The sequence below is a fragment of the Canis lupus genome, chromosome 24, assembly GCF_003254725.2.
Source record: "Canis lupus dingo isolate Sandy chromosome 24, ASM325472v2, whole genome shotgun sequence".
Taxonomy (NCBI): domain Eukaryota; kingdom Metazoa; phylum Chordata; class Mammalia; order Carnivora; family Canidae; genus Canis; species Canis lupus.
The window spans coordinates 14,357,550-14,378,179 of record NC_064266.1 but is presented as its reverse complement, the minus strand read 5'-3'; the positions used below and the strand labels follow the sequence as shown (position 1 = coordinate 14,378,179).

Sequence of the window (20,630 nt, the reverse complement as noted above, 5' to 3'; positions counted from 1 at the left end):
ATAATTGCTTCCACCACCCCTGCCCCCCACCGCTTTTTCCTCTAGTTACCATGAGCCTTAAGACTATCTTCCAATTATAGGGTGCCTGGGTGGTGCAGTCATTTGAGCATCTGACTCTTGGTTTGGGCTTGGGTCTTGATCTCAAAGTGTGAAATTGAGCCCTGCATTGGGCTCCACATTCAGTAAGGAGTCTACCTGACAGTCTTATTTTCCCTCTGGAGACATCCCCTCTTTATCTTCTTTCTCCATCTTACTCTGATTACTCTCAAGGTTGACTGCGGACCTTCGTCCTATAGGATTGCTCCTACTCTCTGTGAGTTGAATTCCTTGAAGTCTAATTTATGACTTCATTTGGCTTAAGTTCTCATTTGTGTGTAGTACATTCATTCCTTTGCAAGCTCTTAAAAAGGGATCCGTGGGAGGTAACTTACAGAGCATTTAAATAGCTACTTTTACCTTTGGTGATTGGATTAGGTATAATATTCTAGGTTGAAAATCCTTTTCCTTAGAACTTTAAAGACATTACTCCACTGTCTTCTAGTGTTGTTGCTGACAAGAAGATTGATGTTAGTTTGGCCCCCACTCTTTGTTAATAGCCTATGTTATGTTCGTTTTCCTTCTTTATGCCCATTTTCCCCCTGAAATTTAATAAGGGGATATAATAAATTATAATTTGCTTTCTCAGTCTAATGAATTATGTCTAAACATTCAGACACTGCTTCTCTAATAATTCCCTCCCTGCCTCTTTCCTATATTTTCTATCTGAAGCCCCTATCAGTTGGATATTGGACATTTTAAAGGGTCTTCAGGACTCTGTTTCATTTAATCATGTTTTCCATTTGTCTTATTGTTTTTTATATTTTGGGAAACGTCATGGACTCTCTTGTTAAATCAGTAACTTCATTTTTAATTCCAGAAATCATGTTTTTCATCTTTGAGAGCTGTTTTTTTTAATATTCTGATTTTCTCTTCATTGCAGACTTTTCTTATTTAGGTATACTTTCAGCTTCTCTGAGTCTATGATTTAGAATTTTTTAAGTTCTTTTTTTGAGTTTTTTGTGTGGTTTTGTTTTGTTTTGTTTTGTTTTATCTTTTTCCTCTGGGATCAGCTTTTTTGTAGATTTATCTTGGCCTTTTATGTTTTGGTGTTTCCGATATGCCTTGTGATGCTACATTTTCCATTTATATTTAAGGAAGAAAGATTTGGGTCACTGCTTTGGCTCCCTGGACTGTTTTGTAAATCATTTTTATTCCTTCCAAGTCTTTGCCTAGAGTAGAAACTCTTGGAGCTCCATGTGAGACAAAACAAGGAATGTTAACTAAGGGGCTACTGGACTGTGAGCTCCTCAAATGTCAGGATTGAAAACAGCATCATGTCATATTTTAAGTGTTATCCACCCCTAGGTGTCCCAGCCATCCATTCATTTCTTTAGGAAGGATTGAGCTACTATGCCAAATTGCCCATTGTTGCACAAGCGATGAGGGAAGACAGGATGGCTGGCTGCTGTAAGAGCTTCACAAATAGAGCTCCCATGAATCCCCTAGCTTTCTTTTGCACTTCTCATCTGCCATCTTTGTCATACTTGCAGATTAGACATCTAGTCCCTCTTCAGCATCAACTGCAGAATCTCACTTGTCCCTCCAGGGCTCTCTCTGAGCCTATCTTGAGGGGCAATTTTCTTTGCATTTCCCTCATATCAACACGTTCCCTTACATTTTGTTTCTCTCATAAATTTCTCTCAGTTTCTCTGCTGTGTGTGCTCCTCATCTTCCTTTGCTTTGTTGTTATAGACATATGTTAATTTCAGCAGCATTGTGGGTTTGATGAGAGGGTACATATGTACTCAAGTCCATCATTTGGAACAAGAAGCCCAATATGTTATCAACTTAAAACATGTTTGGGAAAATGATCCTCCAAAAATACGGCCTTAATACAAAGTAAAATGTGTTTGGAATTGGGGACATTTGCTTTGGCTGTCTAATTGTGTACATGATATCAAAACATCAAATCAAAAGAAAAAAATCAGAATTGTTACAACCTATATTTTCAGAAATTGAAAATTATCAATAAGCTGATCCTATACAGTATGAAAAAATGACGAACTGCTTCGGCTTAGTAATCAGACCACGTGGATTTGAATCTTGTATCTGCCACTTGCTTACTATGTAAATGGCAAGTTTCTTAATTTCTTTGTGCATTGGTGTCCAAAATCATAAAATAGGGATAATAATTTACATAAGATTGTCCTGTGGATTAAGTTAGTTTAAGGAGTGTTTAGAAAGAGCCTGACACATGTTGAGCACTCAGATAAATATTAACTGTTACTATTAATTTCATCTGATGGTGCAGGAAGTGTAAACTCAGAAAATGAGTAAGTGAAGGAAAATCCATTTGCTGGATGCTTTTGGCAAGTCTGAGCTTTGTCTATAACAATAAATTTTCATCCTAGTCAGGATTATGATTATAAAGAGCCTTTCATTTGAAGTAAATGCTACTTAAGCAACAGTTTTTTCATCTCCTGTCATTTCAAGTGGTTTTCCAGGTTTTCTAGACAGTGCTGGGAATGTAGGGGGAAATGATAGAATGGTTTGCTCAGAAGATAAGATCATGAGTATCCAGAGAGGCAAAGTAAGAATAATTTATGACCAAATATGAACCCCTTTCATTAGTTGCCTATGAAACCTGGTCCAAGTTTTACATTTTATTTTAACCCAGAGAGGAAAACAGTGTGTTTTAACAGGAGGGTGAAAATGTTCTGACTTAGAAAAACTTCATATTTTCATTAATCCTTAAAGTTTACTGTTATGGCATTCCACATATGTTAATTTACCAATTAATACATTAATTGATTGACAAATACAACAGTCAGTAGAGGATAGCACTGTTTGCTATCTTACTGATATATTATTTCTATATTTAATCAGAAAAAATAAGTGAAATATAAGTACTCAAGATTTACCCTGCAGCCTTTGGAGCTTTGGACTCAGGGCTCTGCTATCTCACAGGAATTTAGTAACTAAATCCTAGGTGCACGGCAGCAGTTTTGAGCACAATCTGGAAACACTGAGTGAATATCTTTGAGAGTGTTGTGAAGAAACGTACATAGGAAAAGAGCTAATTACAGTTTTTGAGAAACAAAAAGCCACTATGGAAATACCACAGAATAGTTTAATTTTTTTTAAATTTTAAAACAATTCTGAAAAGCATTATGCCTTTGTACATAAAGTCATTTGTTTATTAGCATGAGTTTTGGCGAAGACCAAATCCTATCTCATATATATCCCTGGAGTTTGTGTTGAAGTTTCCCAAGGGCAGAGTTTAACCACAGCAAGAGATTATATCTTGTACTTCAATTTGCATTCGTTAAGATACAATTCTTAAAATGGTGGTAAGGGGGGATTTCATTGAGGTCTTTCCAGCTCCCATGATTTCATGTTCCTGCAAACATAATCTATACCTTTCTGGTCAAAGGAAAATGAAAGAGGATGGGTGACATTCAGTCTACCCATGTGACTTCTGGATGAAGATCTGTGAAATAGTGAGAACTGGATTTCCCAGAATTTGCCCTACTCCTTCCTTGCCCCCACCCCCAAGATTGAGTTTGTGCACTACTTGATGCAGTTGTCATGGAGATGATTCTTGTTTGTTAAATAAATGAAATAAATAGTTACAGAAAAACTAGACAATGTAAACTGTGCATGTATAAATAAGTTATTTCCTTTCAAATGCCAAATGCTCCATCTCTCTTTCTCTTGATTTTGAGCTCTATCTAATTATATAGACTCATAGTTTTCACTGAGGATTCTACTCAATAAACATTTGGTCTATCTACTGTGTGTAAAACATTATGAAATATGTGGAAAGATGTCATATGATTCATATGAGTGAGAAAAAAAAAAAAGAGGTGATGGTGGGGGTGGTGGTTCTAGGTAAGATGACCACAGAAAGAAGTTCTAGAAGCCAGAGTATTTTCTCAATGTAGCACATGATAGTGAAGTCTAATTGAATAGATTTGCATCATATCCTAGAGGACAGAGTTGTAGAAAATGGTATATATTACAAATCCTAAATTGAAAAGTTGGTTAAAAAATTAAATAACCGGGATGCCTGGGCAGCTCAGTGATTGGGCACCTGCCTTGGGCTCAGGTCATGATCCTGGGATCCAGGATCAAGTCCCACATTGGGCTCCCTGCATGGAGCCTGCTTCTCCCTCTGCGTATGTCTCTGCCTATCTCTCTCTCTCTCTCTCTCTCTCTCCGTCTCTGTGTGTGTCTCCCATGAATAAATAAATAAATCTTAAAAAAAAATTAAATAACCTCATTCTTATATATGTTCCCTATTTAATGCAGACAAATAGGAGATAAGACTAAAAACTTCATTCTTCTTTGGTGTTTTAAGCCATTTGCCCTCGGCCACTTATGTGATGAGAGTGAATTAAATACTTGGAATGGCATTAATTTTCTAATTCAATCACACCTTCTCAGTTTCCTGAGGTAGGCCACCATCATCTCTTGCCTGGACAATAACCATTTCTTAAATGTCCCCCTGACCACAACTTTGCCACCATTAGGTCCATTATACAATGCTTGATTTTCTAAAATGCTAATCTGATGAGGTTGCTTCCCTGATCAGGAGCCTCAGTGGTTCTCAAATATCTTAAAGCCTACATGTTTCATAAAGTGTTACTCAGACTGCTTTATTTTGCCATTATTCCAGTCTGCGTCTTTTGATATCAAGGGAAACTCAGGCATTATCTTTCATTCTGAAATAAAACCTTCCCTAAACCACTCTTCTAAATTTCCATTCCCTATTTTATACCCCACCTTAATGCTGCATGTCTGTATGCAGCACCTGTAACATCTTACTGCCCCCAAAATTCTTGTTTACATGTCTGTCTCCTACAAAAATGGGCTCTCCTTTGGGCCAAGGACCTCAAATTATTATTTTACTTTCAACTTTAGCACACATTAAGCATGATAAATGTTTACAAAATGAATGCCTGAGTGAGTGAATAACTAAATGGATAAATGAATGAATGAATGAATGGGGCAGAACCATTAGGTTAATAGCTCTAACAATCATGGCTGATAATATGGATACCAGTCAAGTAAGTGAAACTGTTGTTGAAAGGTGTCTCTCACACTAAGATCTACTCTTTGCAGTATATAATCCACAGAAATTTTGAACTAGAACTATGTATGACTAACAGGGAAGAATGTAACAGTATTTTTTAATAGCACAAATTAAGACAGATCTGGATTTAAACATATCTCCACTACTTAAAAGCTTTACTGGGTCCATTCTTTTATTTTTTTAACTTCATTTCTGCATCCTTAAGATTAAATAAACAAAGCCTGTGGCATGCCTATAGCTTTATAAATAGGGCCACGTGACTCACATATTCAAATAACACGGATGAAATGTTGTGATTAGAAGCTGTTGTTGACCCTGAGATAAGTTAATAGAGTCTCTCATTTCAGAGCCATTTGCTTAAATATTCACATTTAAAATAAGTTTTTGGCAGTTTTCTATATAATCAACTGAAAAAAATGTTTTCTAAGGCAAGAAAACATTTTTGTGGGTGAATGCATTTATACTCCAAATTACTGAAGTCATCGGTACCTCCCTGTGGGATTTGAATACATGTGGATACTGGGGAAGCAGTCAAGTTTCTTAATACCCATGATGTGATATTTGAGGATTTTAATGTTGTAGTCAGCCTCTTTAGAAGGAGATGATGTGGGATTCACCACACTCAAAAATCAGTGCTAGTCTTTGGTATTTGCATGGAACAAGAGAAAAATAGAAAAGGCTCTTGAAACAGATCTGGTTGTCATGATATCAGTTTGGTTTTCTTTTTGGTCTGAGAGCAGTTTGTTGTAGCTTTCAGACACAGCAATAAACTCAAGACCATTTGTCTAGATCTTGTCAAACTCCCTGATTTAGTGATGGCTTCAAAATCAGGCAACAGTATTCCATGTTACCATGAAGGTAATTTTTTACTTCACGGGAGCCCGGCTTTTCAGTGTATTAACTAAGAATGAAGAACTATTTACTCAAGTCAACAGAGAGAATTGAGATGTGGGATGTCTCCTTAGATTTCCACGTTAATTTTTCCTGATTTTCTTCTTTTAAACATATCATGGTCATATTTACAAAGAATCATAAGATCAGTATAAGAAATACACAAACCTCTCAAAATGCCTTTTGCAACAATTGGCAGTGAGGTCAGCCCCCTCAGCCATTTAATATCCTCCCAGCTGATCGATGGGTCTATTGATTTAGCAACATACGTAGCAAGTCCACTGTTGTCTCCAAAATTTTCCTTAGGAGAAAATGCTAAATCATTGGTTTCAAAATTTTTCATCCTGAAATAAAGAGATACATAAAATGAGAACCTTCCCAAAGTTAGAGATAATTTTACAATGACTCATTCAATGAAAAATGAAATGCCACTCTTTTCAGATCAACTGGATGTTCCTCAACCATCTATAGGTTCAGTTGCATACATATTTCCATGTTTTGATGTAAGATTCCAGGCTGGGGTGCCTGGGTGGCTTAGTTGATTAAGCATCTGCCTTCAGCTCAGGTCATGATATCATGGTGCTGGGATTGAGTCCCTGCAGAGCAGGGAGCCTGTTTTTCCCTCTGCCACTGCCTCTTTCTATCACTCATGAATAAATAAATAAAATCTTTTTAAAAAGAGAGAGAGATTCCAGGCCAAATGTGTCAATCAAGTGGACTTAATTGGTCACTTAAAGTTTAATGTATGTCTTAGGCTATGTTTTTATAAAATAAATCAGTTATACATGATCTCCAGAATTTCCCATCAGGATTAAGGTTCAGTTGCCTATAGTCAGAGCTATCTTGGCAACATGCCCACTGTTTGCTGCCTTCCCTCCCTTGCACCACTTCCCCACTCCTCTACCAGTATTCCCTTCATTTTCCAAAGGAACTACTTGCATTTAAATCACTGACTGATAGTCTTCTCCTAGGGGAACCCAGACTGAGACACAACCCCACTTTCCCTGTATCTACTTTTACTGACCCAACTTAGACCAGGATTTCTCTAACTTACTGGTAAGACTCTGCTACTGGCTCACTCTACACCTAAAATCTTTCCTCTTGGCTTAAGATCCTGATATCCTGACTAGATTTTGGCAGTTCCCTGAACTAGGGACAAAGTTTTTTTCTGCTTGTACCTCTGATCACTGACTGGATAGATGACCATCTGGATACACAGTGGCATCAACCCTGTGACCTAGCTGCCTACAGACTCAAATCTAATTGCAAACTTCATTTCTCTGAAAGTCTGTCTTTGAATGATGACAGTGACCTGGATTCACCTTGATTTTCTGCACATTATAAATTACACAGCTAGCCAATCTCCAATTTGGGTAAAAGTACAGCTGTATATTAATCTCTGGCTTAGCCATAGCTCTTTCTTTCCTTCTACTAGCTCTGCCATTGAACATATAAAGGATTTGGGAGCAATGACTATAACAATTTTTATATAAATACATAAGCACACTATTTTTAATTTTTTAAAATACTTACTTCAATACAAACTAGGCTTAATGTTTTTAGTATACTTTCAGTTGAAATAGCTGGTTGCACGCCTTACATGGTATATATATCATACGGGCATGAACATTCACATCCCACCAAACTCTGTTCAGGCTATTGGCAAAGTTTTCTCAATAAGGATTGAATAGTCTGTTCTATAGTTTCATTGACTCAGATGGCCATCTTTAATCATAGAAAATTCTAACCTCAGGAAAGTCATACTGGTACCCATCTATTTGTTGCACTTTGGTCCAGACTTTAGCTGAAATATTTGGGCATTTCTTTTAATCAAACCATTTAGGGTTGGACATTTTATCATAGCCTTTGCTATTCTGTGTTCATCCTAATTTGAATTAACTGACACTTTTTTGGTCAATAAACATATTTTTATTATGAAAACCTATTCCATTACCTAGAAATGGTATTAAGTGATACTAAATTCCAAACTTATAAATAATATTGTTAATAAGAAAAATGTTTGGTCTGTCAATCCCATAGCAAGACCAGAAGGGGAAAAGAAGAAAAACATCTGTATGTGTATATACTCTGCATGGCACCCCACCCCCATCCCAAACAAGCTACAGTGTTTCAGGAGGGGCGGGGTGGAAGGGCGAAATGGATAGGAAAAAACAGAAACATGGATAAAATTATATAAATAACTGTTGTTATTCTTGGATGGTGAAATGCAGATCAACACTTGAATGAATGTTGCCTTACAGAAATTTCAGTGTGCACAATGAAGCCTTGTTGTTCCTCTAAAACGTCGTTCAAAGCCAGAAGCCAAGAGAAAGTTTTCAGATATCTTGACAGAGACCCACGATGGAGTGTTTTACCAGTGCTTTTGAAGGAAACCTCCCTGAATACTATTTTTATTTGAATTATGACACATACACAAGAAACACTTAAAGTGGCTGCTGATAACCAAAGTATTCCATTTCTTGAGGAAGGAAAAGAGCAACATCAAAATAATAACACAATTACTTGGGACTTAATGCTCCAAACCCCAAGCTTTGTTTAATGATCCAAAGGTAAGGGAGAGCACTGGCCTTGTAAGGGGTTTATTGTGCCCTGAATGGCCCCCAAATATGCTTTTTAACCTAATATAGAAATGATTTTAGCTTTTAGTAAATCAAGTAAGTGAGAATAGTAAAAACTACTAAAGAAATTTAAACATCTTTTTTTTTAAGATTTTATTTATGAGAGACACAAGAGAGAAACACACAGAGAGAGAGAGAGAGAGAGAGAGAGGCACAGACACAGGCAGAGGGAGAAGCAGGCTCCATGCAGGGAGCCCAACGTGGGACTTGATCCCGGGTCTCCAGGATCATGCCCTGGGCTGAAGGTGACGCTAAACCGCTGAGCCACTCAGGCTGCCCAAGAAAGTTAAACATCATTGAACAACCAATAGTAACACTAATGATAATAGATATTATTGAGAAATATATATTATTTACTACAAGTATGGATGATATGAAATTAATGACAAAGCTATGTGTGTCCATAGTGGGAAACAAAGGAGGAAACAGTAACCAGTGGAGCCCATGATATCAACACAATAAGAGAGAGTGAGAAAAAGATTCATAATACATATGGAAATTGGTTCATAGACCACCAACCTTTAATGGTGAATAGAAAACACATTAAGAACATAGCCCTGCTAATTTCTCCCTCAATGTGTTGGGCTGTTAGAAGAAATGAGCAGGGCATAGATTTTAAGTCTCAGCTCAAAATCTTGTTCGTCTTAGTAGTCATGTTTTATTGGGTAAATCTCACATGATCTGGTACATTTTTTATCGACTGTAAAATGATAAAATGATTCAACATTACTTGTGGAGCACCTACTATATGCCAGTGTTTTTGATGTTTAAGATATACCAGTAAGTAAAACAAAACTACCTGGCCACCTAGGGTTGACATTCTAGCAAGGAGAGGCAGAAAACAAACAATAAACAAAATAAGCTTATGAAGCATGTTAGAACATAAGTGTTATATAAAGAAAAGAAGTAGAGCAGAATAAGAAGATGTGAACTGGTAGAAGCTGAACTTGAAAGTTTAAATATCATAATCAGACTTGCCTATTCCCACTATAACAAATGACCACAACCTTTAGAATGACACAGATGAGGGCTATAAGACAACACAGATTTATTATACTACAGTTCTAGAGGTCCGAAGTCCAAAATGTATCTCACTGGACTAAACTCAAGGTGTTGATAGGGCTATTTTCCTTCCAGGGGCTATAGGAAAAAATCCATTTCCTTGCCTTTTCCAGCTTGTAGAGACCTACATGCCCTGACTCCTGATGAAATCCCTCCAACTTCTGCTTCCATCATCATATCTCCTCTGACTTTGACACTCCTGCTTCCCTCGTATAAGGACCCTTTAAATTATATTAAGTCTACTAAGATAATCCAGGATAATCTTCTCATCTCAAGGTCCTTAACTTAATCACACCTGCTAAGTCCATTTTGCCCTGTAAAATAACATATTCATTGGTTCCAAGGATTACGACATGAATATCTTTGGGAGGCTGCTATTTTTTTTTAATACAGTTATATTGTGAATGTTTTCCTAAACCAAACAATTTAGAGTTTGGTGGCCCATGTACCCAAATCTCCTTCACAAATCTTCCTCTACCCAAAACCCCTGCTCAAGGTCCCCACACATATTTATCTCTATTCTGATCTCTACCAATTATTTTTATTTTGGTTTCCCACTAGAAAGACATGTAGACCCATCCTTGATGTCAAAGTGTAAAGGAAGTGAGGAAGTTAGTTGTGGATGGATGTGCAGAAAATGGTAAAAGGCAAAGGAGTCAGTTCTGAGGCTCTCAGGCACCCGCAATCCTGGCATGCTGAAAGAACCATAGGGCAGCCAGTGTAGCTGGAAAGTGAGAATGGAGGTGAGGGTGCCAGGTGGTAAGGACAAAGAGGTGATGGGGTCCTGCTCATGGAAAGCCCCACGGGTCACTTTTATCACTAGAGTCCTGGGAAGACAACAACAGTCTGATCTTTTTTCAGTATGATCTGTTCTGGCTGTCATGATTAATGAATCATTTCAGGGTTATAGGGTTATACACAAATCACCGAAAGGGTAGGTGTCACGATTTACCTTGATCTTAGTCAAGGATTGGAAATTTCTTTTCTTCTCTTTCAACTGCCCTGGTGCTTCACCACAGACCCAAGTCTTTCCTCGGGGTAAATGAACCATCTCCACGAGGTAGAGTGACAGGAAAAGGCCCGTGCTTCAAAGCCTGAGGAAATCAGTCTAGCAAACTGGCCTCATTCCTTGCTTCTTCCAAAAGCAGATGAGAATTCCCCTTACCCGTCCCCCCTCAGTTTCAGGAACCTCTGTGCCATTCATAATACACACATACATGTGTTTTGCATATAGACCGAGCAGAGACTACCAAACTCCTGAACCCTGGCTGGTCCCAGATGCCAAGAGTCGGGACCCTCCCCCATCCCGCGTCCCTCCCCCGCCCCCCTCCTCCCAGGCAGAGGAAGTAGCTAGGGCTGGAAGGAGCCACTGCTTTACAGACTCATTCTTCTCTGGATTTCCTGCCTCTCTCGCCTGCCAAACTTCACTTCTGAAAAGCCGGGCTTCACCTTCTATGAGTCAGGTCAGTTGCGGAAAGAAACCTGATTTCATATCAGGCTGTACCAGATGAGCTTTCTGGTTGTACGTGGCCTCAAGCGGAAGCCTGGGCCTCCCATTAGTGCCCTCTGCCTTCCACTGCTGAATGTGGGCTGCTGAGGACGGGACCAGAGGGCACTGGCCTGCCCCAAGCTCACAGAGACAAACAAGGCCAGGGTGCGCTCCAGGGGCCCCGGCCTCAGGCTGTGGGGGGTTTCCTGCGTTCCCCATAACCTGGATGTGTTGCTCAGTATTTGATCATCTTCAGATGAGAGATGGGACGAGCTGGGGAGTCGTGGCCACTCCTGAGCACATCACAGCTGAAAAGGGCCTTTGTCTCATGGTCCTCCTCGTCATCTGGGCAGGAGCCCAGCAGCAAAGGGAAAAGAGAGGGAAAAAGCAAATCAACCTTCCAGCTCCTGACTGAGTGGCCCTGGCACCGGAGAAGCAAGCGATATCAGCCAGGATTAATTAAGCACCGTGAAACACGTTTTGTTATCCGGAACAAGAAAGTGCTTCCCAAGCCGCAAAAACACCCTACCCCACTATTTGTTATTGTTGTTGTTAGTAGTAGTGGTAGTGAGAGGAGGATGAATAGGATAGCAAATTCTCGTTCAAATGGCCAAAGGGAAGTAATGAGGACTGTTTCCTGTCAGAAGCCTGAATAGTGGGAAACTAATTATTTTAGAAAGTCTGATAAATAAGGTAACCAAAATAGAGAAATAAGGTGAATACAGATTTCACATTAAGGAAATTTAAAGCCATCTACTTCTGATGAATTTGGCAAGAAGTAGGAATATGTCAGGACTTTTGTTTTTGTTCCTGTTCCCTTAGAAAGACAGGGTGTTTGGGTAACCCAGCATCTGGGATACATGGAGCGGGTTTATTGACAGCACTGTTAGTCTCTTTTGTTAGTGGGTTATTGAAGGTACTACATACACAAACAATATCCTACACCTGCCTGGAAGTCACAAAGATAGCATCACACAGCTAACTTACATATGGTTCAATGGTGAGTTTTTATGCACAGTAGTTTATACCCAAATAGGTATATACACACCAGAGCTATATAATATTTCTGTGACACTCATACAAGACTGTATTTGGACTTATGTAGTGGTTGAGACACATGTCATTCTATAATATATATGGAATTCCTACCTTCTAACAATTTTTTCACCCTGATATGGAATGCTGATTTGATTTTGAAATCTTTTGGATTTGGATCTTTTCATATATAGAGAGAGTAAACAATGGCCCGTTGTAAAATGAGGTCTAGGATCCAAGGAAAGCACCCTATATCATTTCAGATACTACGAGGTTTGCTTTGAAATCCCATCATCAGAATGTCCTCTATTAAAACTAAGATTCTTATTCCTATTCAGATAGTTTTACCCCTGAAAGCTATTAGTCATATATTGGTATGAAAAACTTAAGAGCAGATTTTGGTGGGAACTGGGGAAAGACAAAAACAAAGGGGAAAAAAAATAGGGAGGTGAGGGTCTTTCTCAGTAAACTCCATGAGTTCTTAGCTTTGACACAAGATGATTCTAGTCCTAAAATATTACAGGGAAAAGGGACAATTCCTTGGTAGTGGTCAGGCTGAATGACCTGTCCAGTTCCATTTTGGATTACTAGATATGCTAAGATAAGTGAGTGAATGAGTGAATGAATGAATCTTGACCCATGGATGAACCACAGTGAAAGAGGAATATTGCTGAAAGAAGGAAATAGGGGATCAAATATGTGACTTCTTTTGTCTCCGTTCTTTTAGCTTCCTTTAATCTTCTAGACACAGTTATTCCAAATACAATTAAAAATAAAACTAACAGATGGCTCTTTGTTTCAACAGACAAAGAAATGCACTTACCTCTAGAACTCAAAGCCTATCATTCCTAAATAAGATCCCTGTTAGCCATACTTTGGGACCAATGTTTTGTGAAAATCTAATTGGGAATTAAATGTATGTGGAAACTGGGAAAAAAAAAAAAAAACTTTAGAGCTGGTACATGACAAGAGTGAGACTAAAGAGAATTAGAAGATCAGCTCAGGGGCTCGGGTGATCAGATACCCATGGTTACCTGAGTTGAGGTGGCAGCTTGAACCTATTACGCACATCGTCAAAGCGGTTCCCCAGGTAAGGAGTGTCCACTGTCAAAAATATGGCCTTGTAGCCCTTTCGCTCAGCCCGCTGCACTAGCTGCTTGGTGACCTCACGGTCCTTGTAGATGTACAGTTGCAGCCAGCGCAGTGCATCAGGACTGGCCTCTGCCACTTCTTCAATTGAGGAGGTGGACCAGGAACTCAGCATCATTCCAGTTCCCAGTGACCTGCAGGCTGAGGAAAAAGGAAGCGGTAAAGAAGAATCTGGCACTTTCCCCACTCCAAAGCCTTCAGGTTGTGGTTCAAGGGTAGAGACATCTACAAAGGAAATTAGGCAATAAGAAGTCAATTCTTTAAATAGAAATAAGCATTCCTTTCTACACCCTGAATTGATCTTTGAGACAAAAGTGAGTCAAATAGCCAAAGATGTGCTATGTGAAAGGATGAAAAAATTGGGAACAATCTGAACTTCCAAACTTAGGGGATTGGATATATAAATGAAAGATACACACCCATTACAGCTAATATTTTTGTGATGGTTAATTTTGTGTGTCAATTGGGCCAGGTGATGCTTCCCAGAATTTGCCCAAATCACTGGGTGTTACTGTGAAGGTATTCTTTAAAGGAGACTAACATTTAAATAAGTAGATTTTGAGTAAGGCTGATTGCTCTCTGCAATGTGAATAGGACTCATCCAATCAACTGAAGGCCTTCCCTAAGGATTCGGTTAGCAGACGGCCTTCAGACTCAAACCACAACATCAGCTCTTCCCTACATCTCCAACCTGCCATCTTACCCTTTAAATGTTGGACTCGCCAGTCTTCACAACTATGTGAGCCAGTTCCCCAAATCAATCCCCCCATTTCACCTCTCTCTCTGTCTCTCTCTGTCTCTCCCTTTCTCTCTCTCCCTCCATATATCTACATATTCTGTTTCTATTATGGTTATAAAATAAAATATTTGTGAACACAGAAATATTTTCAAGATACGTTAAAAAAAAACAAAAAAAGTCTACAAAATGACAGATACAACATAATTCCACATATGTACAAATGTGATTACTGGTATATAAACTTAAACTTAAACAAACTAATGGCTAATGATAGGTCAGAGAATTATGGGTGAGTTTAATTTTTTTTCTTCTTTTTTAACTTTTAAAATTTTATCTTTAAAAATTTTGTTAAAGGTGCATTCTACCATTTATGTTATATTTCTAAATTTTATAAAGTACATATGCTGGACATCCCAAGTAGATAGCACTTCTCTCTCACAATCTTTTGAGCAAAGATACCAAAAACTGAGCACAGTGAAAGTGAAAAATTAGTAATAAATTAGGTAGATTCACCTAACCAATTGTCTCAGAGAACATGAAAGAGCATGGGTGATAGGCTTTTAACCAAAAATAGGTAAAAACCAGTAAAATTGGGGTCAGTTTTAATGGAGGAGAAACTGATACAATGTTTATATGCCAAATACCAAATGTGGCAAGAGACAATAATAAAGATATAAAACTGACTATATGATCCTGAGTCATTAAACTTATCTGTGTGCCTGACATGTGTCAAATGGCAGTAAAAGCAGTTAGTTGTCCAAGTGACATCCATAGAGTGATGTTGAGAATCAAGTGATGTGCTATTCAAGATACTACTTTGAGAGGTTAAAATGCTGCCCTGCTTCTCAAACTTTAGGAGACAGCCAAATCCCCCAGGAGTGTTTGTGAAAACATAGTATGCAAACATCCTCCCAGAATTTCTGATTCAGTAGGTCTGAGGTATAGCCTGAGAATTTGCCAGTTCCCAGGGTTACCGATGCTGCCAATCCCCTGGACCACACTTTGAGATTTAAGTGGTAGCAATATCCTTTGGTAGTAAAACTCTAAGTTCACATGGTAATAAAATGGATTTTGTTTTAATACGTGTTACCTGCCCTATGCTTTGGAAGGTGTTTTTCATCCCTGTTGTTCAGATAACAATTCAGATAAAGAAGACCTAAACAGGGGATGATCTTGTCCATGGGTCACTATTCTGTTCCCTCCTAGTGTGCCCTTGAGAATTTCTCTCAAGAGACTCATGACTTGCAAAATATTGTCTTAAAAAACCACATCTTGTTAAGAAATAACACATAAGAACAACTAGACCATTGTCTGATTTTCATTAAGATTTATAAATATGGAAAATAACTCCAGGTCATCTATTGCTGTTTGGAAGGAACACCAGGGGACATTGACTGGGTCAGAATCCTCTAATCATCAATTTATCATAAAGAAAAATAGGTCCTGAAGAGGATGTGACCTAACTAAGGTCCCACGAAGATGGAGAGGATGCCACCATGCCGATAGCTCTGGAAAGGCAAGGAAACTGGAAACCAATGGATAGGACCTGCCACATCAGGGCATGGTGACACAAAGGGGTTCAGCTAAAAGAGCCATCAAACGATAGGACACTTCGTTGTAGTTTACACAAAGGCATCATATAGATGAGCAGCCGTTCTGTCAATAAGGATCAAAACTCCTCAAAAAGATCTCCTTGTATTCATAAGAAACATCTACAGACACTCCACAAAGACCATTAAAATAGTCACTTCCTACCTACCTTGCAGGAGGTGTCAGTCTTCACACTCACTTTGCCCCTTTGGCTGGGTAGGCATGTCCAGAGAAAAGCAAGGCCACTTCATGTCATTTTTCCTGAGTCTACTGCCTCTGGTACCAATGGCTCCTGATGTTACTGGTGCTCAAAGTTGTAGGCATTTAATAAATATTTGGTGATTTAATGAATTTACTCCAAGAGAGTCTCCTGGACGCAGAGAGAATATCAGAGTCTATGCTGACATATTATGAGTTGAGACTAAGATATTGCTCTCAGGAGAGAACAGCAGCAAAACTGAGAAGGCTTTACGCTCCTTGGAACATATATTACTGACCACTGTGATCCCCACTCACTTGTGATTATATGCCATGATCAAGGCAAGTTGTTGATGAATTACATCCATGGTTTTCAACACAGTTTTACGTTAGAATGAGATGAGGGATCCTGGGATTTTGCAAGGACCATTTGGGAGAGACGATCACAAATGTGCCAGTTAAAATACTGAAACACCTCCATTTCAATCCGTAAATAGCCATGGCTCTGAAGTAAATGACCATCCTTTCTGAGTCCCTTTAATGTGGCATCACTCCTTTCTCTCCTCAAGGATTCTCAGAACCCCCTGACCCCTACAATCCAGAAATCTAAAAGTTAACACCTGGCAGGGTTGGGGGCATTCAGGATGCTGTTAAAGCATTAGAAATGAGCATCTGACCATCTCTTCTAATTGGTTAAAGTCCTTTGTTGCACTGGTTGCTAAATATTTCAAATGTCATTTTTGCCCTGAGAAATAACGATAATACCTTTCTAGCTCATATTACTCTTTAGGGGACAAAAATTGCAAGCTTTTTAGTTTTATAAATGATCATAATCATTTATAAATGATAATTTATAATCATAATTATAATCAGACTTTGTTAAGAAATTCTAATTAGAGGGACGCCTGGGTAGCTCAGTGGTTGAGCGTCTGCCTTTGGCTCAGGTCATGATCACAGGGTCCTGGGATCGAGTCCCACATCAGGCTCCCCACAAGGAGCCTCCTTCTTCCTCTGCCTATGTCTCTGCCTCTCTCTCTCTCTGTGTGTCTCATGAATAATAAATAAAATCTTAAAAAAAATTCTAATAGACTTATCCTAGGCCAGTGCTTCAAAGCACAAATGTTTTTGAAACTCGTTTTCTCCCCTTATTCATTTTCCATAATGAAACTGACCTCCAGCTCTCAAAAGGAGCAACTGTCAGATTTCTTTTAAAGGGACAGTGATCCACTTGCATGATGTAACCCAAGATACCAGCTGCATTTCACAACTTTTGGCAAAATGGAGATCACATCTGGGGTGGTAAAGCCCAGGCCCGGATCTTGCCTATGATGAAGGTCCCTAATGTTGATTCAACTCTAAAAATCTTGGCTTTCATTATAGTCAGCTGATCCTAGAGATAAAGTATCCAGGAGGACACACCATCAAGTAAACACTGATCCTATCTGACATCCCACAACTCTATTTCCCTATTTCCACTCACTCCCTCTTTTATCATCCTTAAGATCTACTTTCAAGAATAAACACCTAAGAGGTGCCTGAGTGGCTCAGTCATTAAGCAGCTGCCTTTGAATTTTGCCAAGAATCTCGATTTCTTATCATCACTCATAATCTTCTCCACACCCACCTTTTCCCTGCATTGGTTTTGATGGTCAAGATACCCATTCCTCTTTGCAGAAATAGTGTCGAATGCTCACTACCTTAAGCAGGAAATCTCTCAAAGGAGGCGGGGTGTGTGTGTGTGGGGGGGGAATCTTCTCTAGGCCAAGGAACTTCGTGAGATGGCTGATATAGGAAGAGACTATCAAAGCAGATAATTCTTACATTTTCAGGGTATACATTCCTTTGGAAATCCAAGGAAAAGACAGCATCAAATAATCTGAGAGATGAAACAAAAACATGTCTTTCCCCACCCTCACCCCCACCCCCTTCTCTGTCTGCAGATTTCCAAGAAGGGTCTGCAGAGTAGATTTGAGCGGTTGTCAGCAATGCTTAGTCAGTCATCAACAATAATACCTGTAAGAAAAATTTCAAAATTCTCACTACAGTTTTTTGTTTCTCTACTTTATTTGCAATAAAATTGTAAGTATAATAATATAGACATAAATGAGTTTAATATTATTGCTTACAGGGCAGCTGGGTGGCTCAGTGGTTGAGCATCTGCCTTAGGCTCAGGGCATGATCCGGGTCCTGGATCAGTCTCCCTGCGTGGAGCCTGCTTCTCCCCCTGCCTATGTCTCTGCCTTTCTCTGTGTGTCTCTCATGAATAAATAAATAAAATCTTTTTTTTTTTTTTAAGTCATTGTTTACTATCACTCACCCAAAATAGATTACAGGCTCCTGGAAAATACTGGTGCATTCTGTCTACAGAATAAAAGTTATCCTGGGACACACCCACAACAAAGTTTTTTTATGAGTTAAATCACATGCCCCGGGGTGGGGAAATGCTACAAGAGCCTGCAATAATCTGGCATAAGATCAAATGTAGTTCTGCCTCCCCAGACTGCCATTCGGTAGAGTTAACTCAATCTACGCTCCAGAACCTGTAATGAACCACCGAGGTTTACATCAACTCATCTTAGATATAAATGCAACCACCTCTGGAGTCGATACAAACTATAAACTCCAATGTACAATGATTCAGTTGGGCTAGAACAGTTAAACAGCTCCGCAACACAGCACAAACTGTCAGAATCCTCGCTATGGCTGAGAAATGCAACTGCGCTTCTAGATTTTGGCAGGGTTTTGCTTTCCATCAAGCCTTAATGAAAACATTCATTTCTGATCTTGGTAATCTGGATGCAGAGGAGACAAGGCAGGAAAGCTACTGTGGACTTAACTTTAGGCGACACTAAGCCTGACAGTTCAGGTTCTTCCATCGAAAGCCAGGACCTTATAGCAAACTGCCCACTGATGGTAGGGTGGGTAGTGACTGGCCCCCAGCTTGCCAATTGCCAGCCACATCCTGCCAGTGCATCTGTCTGTCTTCTGCTTTGAGGAGAGCACAGGTAAATGTGCCACAGTTTCTTATGCATTCGTCCCTTACTAGTTTTAAAGTCAAGGAATGAAATTGCATTATAGTAATAGCCCCTCAACACATTTAACCGTTACCCAGCATATTTTATAACCTTGCTTATCTAGGATTTGCCCAGCTTCCTAAAGTTTAAATTAGAAGCAAAAATAAGCAACAAAATAAAAATAAAATGGCAGACAATAAGGGAGACAGAAGTTTCTCAAAGCTGAGGCAACACAATTTACCAATGATAAAATAGCTTCCAAATGTCTAACAGTCTCACATGGATAAATAAGATGTCAAATCACCAAATAAAACCGAAGTTTATCATGCCAGGCTTGACAAGGACAGGAATTATTATACATCGGAGGACGATGTTCACCCATAGCTACCTCCACCACTACCACAACAGAGAAAAATATAAACTAGTAGTTATCAATGGGAGTAAATGTCTATTATTTGAAGCATTAACTCATGTGGATCAAATCATATTCCCAGATTTAGAGCAGAATGATTAAGCAATGTGTTACGTTGGGTCCAAATTATTTCTTTTAAAATAGTTCTCCTTTATGGGAAAGGTGAGTTAAGTTTCCAAAACTGTGTGTTTAAAGGAAAAGGGGGTAACATGATGAAAGTGTCTCGAGTTATTTTTAGGTGCATTTGATTAAAAAGCTCCTGCAAAACTTAGTCACCAAGACAGCTGTGCTGAAAATTTTGTTGAGAAAATGCATTCTGTCCTCTGCACAGGAAGTCATTGTGCAATGGGGAAAATATGCAGTGACAAAGTACCAAGCAGTCGTCTGGTTCAGAACTCAGGGTCTGACCCACCAGAGTGTTTGCATAAATGTGCACCCTAACATCCCCTGGGTGTGTCATCCTTTCTTTACACACAGGAACTGCCATTCACAGGCTTATTAAAGATGCAATGAGTATTATTGTCTGCGTGTCTGAAATTACTGTTGAGATTACTTACAAAAATAATGTTGTGAAACTTCCACTACAGTTATGCATGAAACACTTAGAAGTGGTCAAACGAACCTTAATTTGTGATTTAGAGAACTGAAGCAATGTAAACACTGCCAAGAAAGGTCAGGAAACCAGACTTGATCTTTCCAGTGCTTTCAAGACAGTCTATTGTCTGACTCAGGAGCAGTTTAACCTTGAGTGATCACATCGTCACTAAGTTTGAGAGCTGCTTTTGATTGCATAGAAAGATTTTCAAGAAACAACTAGTCCCAATGACACTTGTGCCCTCCCTTTCTTGCTTCCACTTTGTTTCTGGGGCAGAACTCTGATTTAGACTAAAGCATTAGCTTTACGGTAATGATCCCCAGGTTATTATTCTGTCATTTTATTAAGTTGTCAGGTCCTGGAATGACTGGCAGATTACATGGAGACCACACCATAGTGAGATGCCTTTTATGAGGATTTCAAGGAAGATCAAATTTGCCCTTGACCTCAATCAACCTCCCTCAGTATAACAACCTCAGTGCCAGGACATAGCAGTGAGCCTCCGACTTCTCGCTGTCATGCTCTAACGTCATCAGGCACAGTAACCATTTGAGAAGAAGCAATCTTGGGACGCCTGGGTGGCTCAGTGTTTGAGCGTCTGCCTTTGGCTCAGGGTGTGATCCCAGCATCCTGGGATGGAGTCCTCCTGCAGGGAGCCTGCTTATCCCTCTGCCAATGTCTCT

At 39.2% G+C, this 20,630-nt stretch overlaps 1 protein-coding gene across 1 annotated transcript in view; it reads right to left on the bottom strand.

The window, feature by feature from the left end:
* Positions 1-20,630, bottom strand: part of HAO1 (hydroxyacid oxidase 1) — a 48,314-nt gene that overhangs the window by 11,957 nt on the left and 15,727 nt on the right. Inside the window, exons 3-4 of the mRNA XM_025469340.3 lie at positions 13,285-13,540; positions 6,194-6,369 (exon numbers count right to left, since the gene is read on the bottom strand). Coding sequence (XP_025325125.1) covers positions 6,194-6,369; positions 13,285-13,540 — 432 coding nt within the window. The remainder of the gene's footprint in view (positions 1-6,193; positions 6,370-13,284; positions 13,541-20,630) is intronic.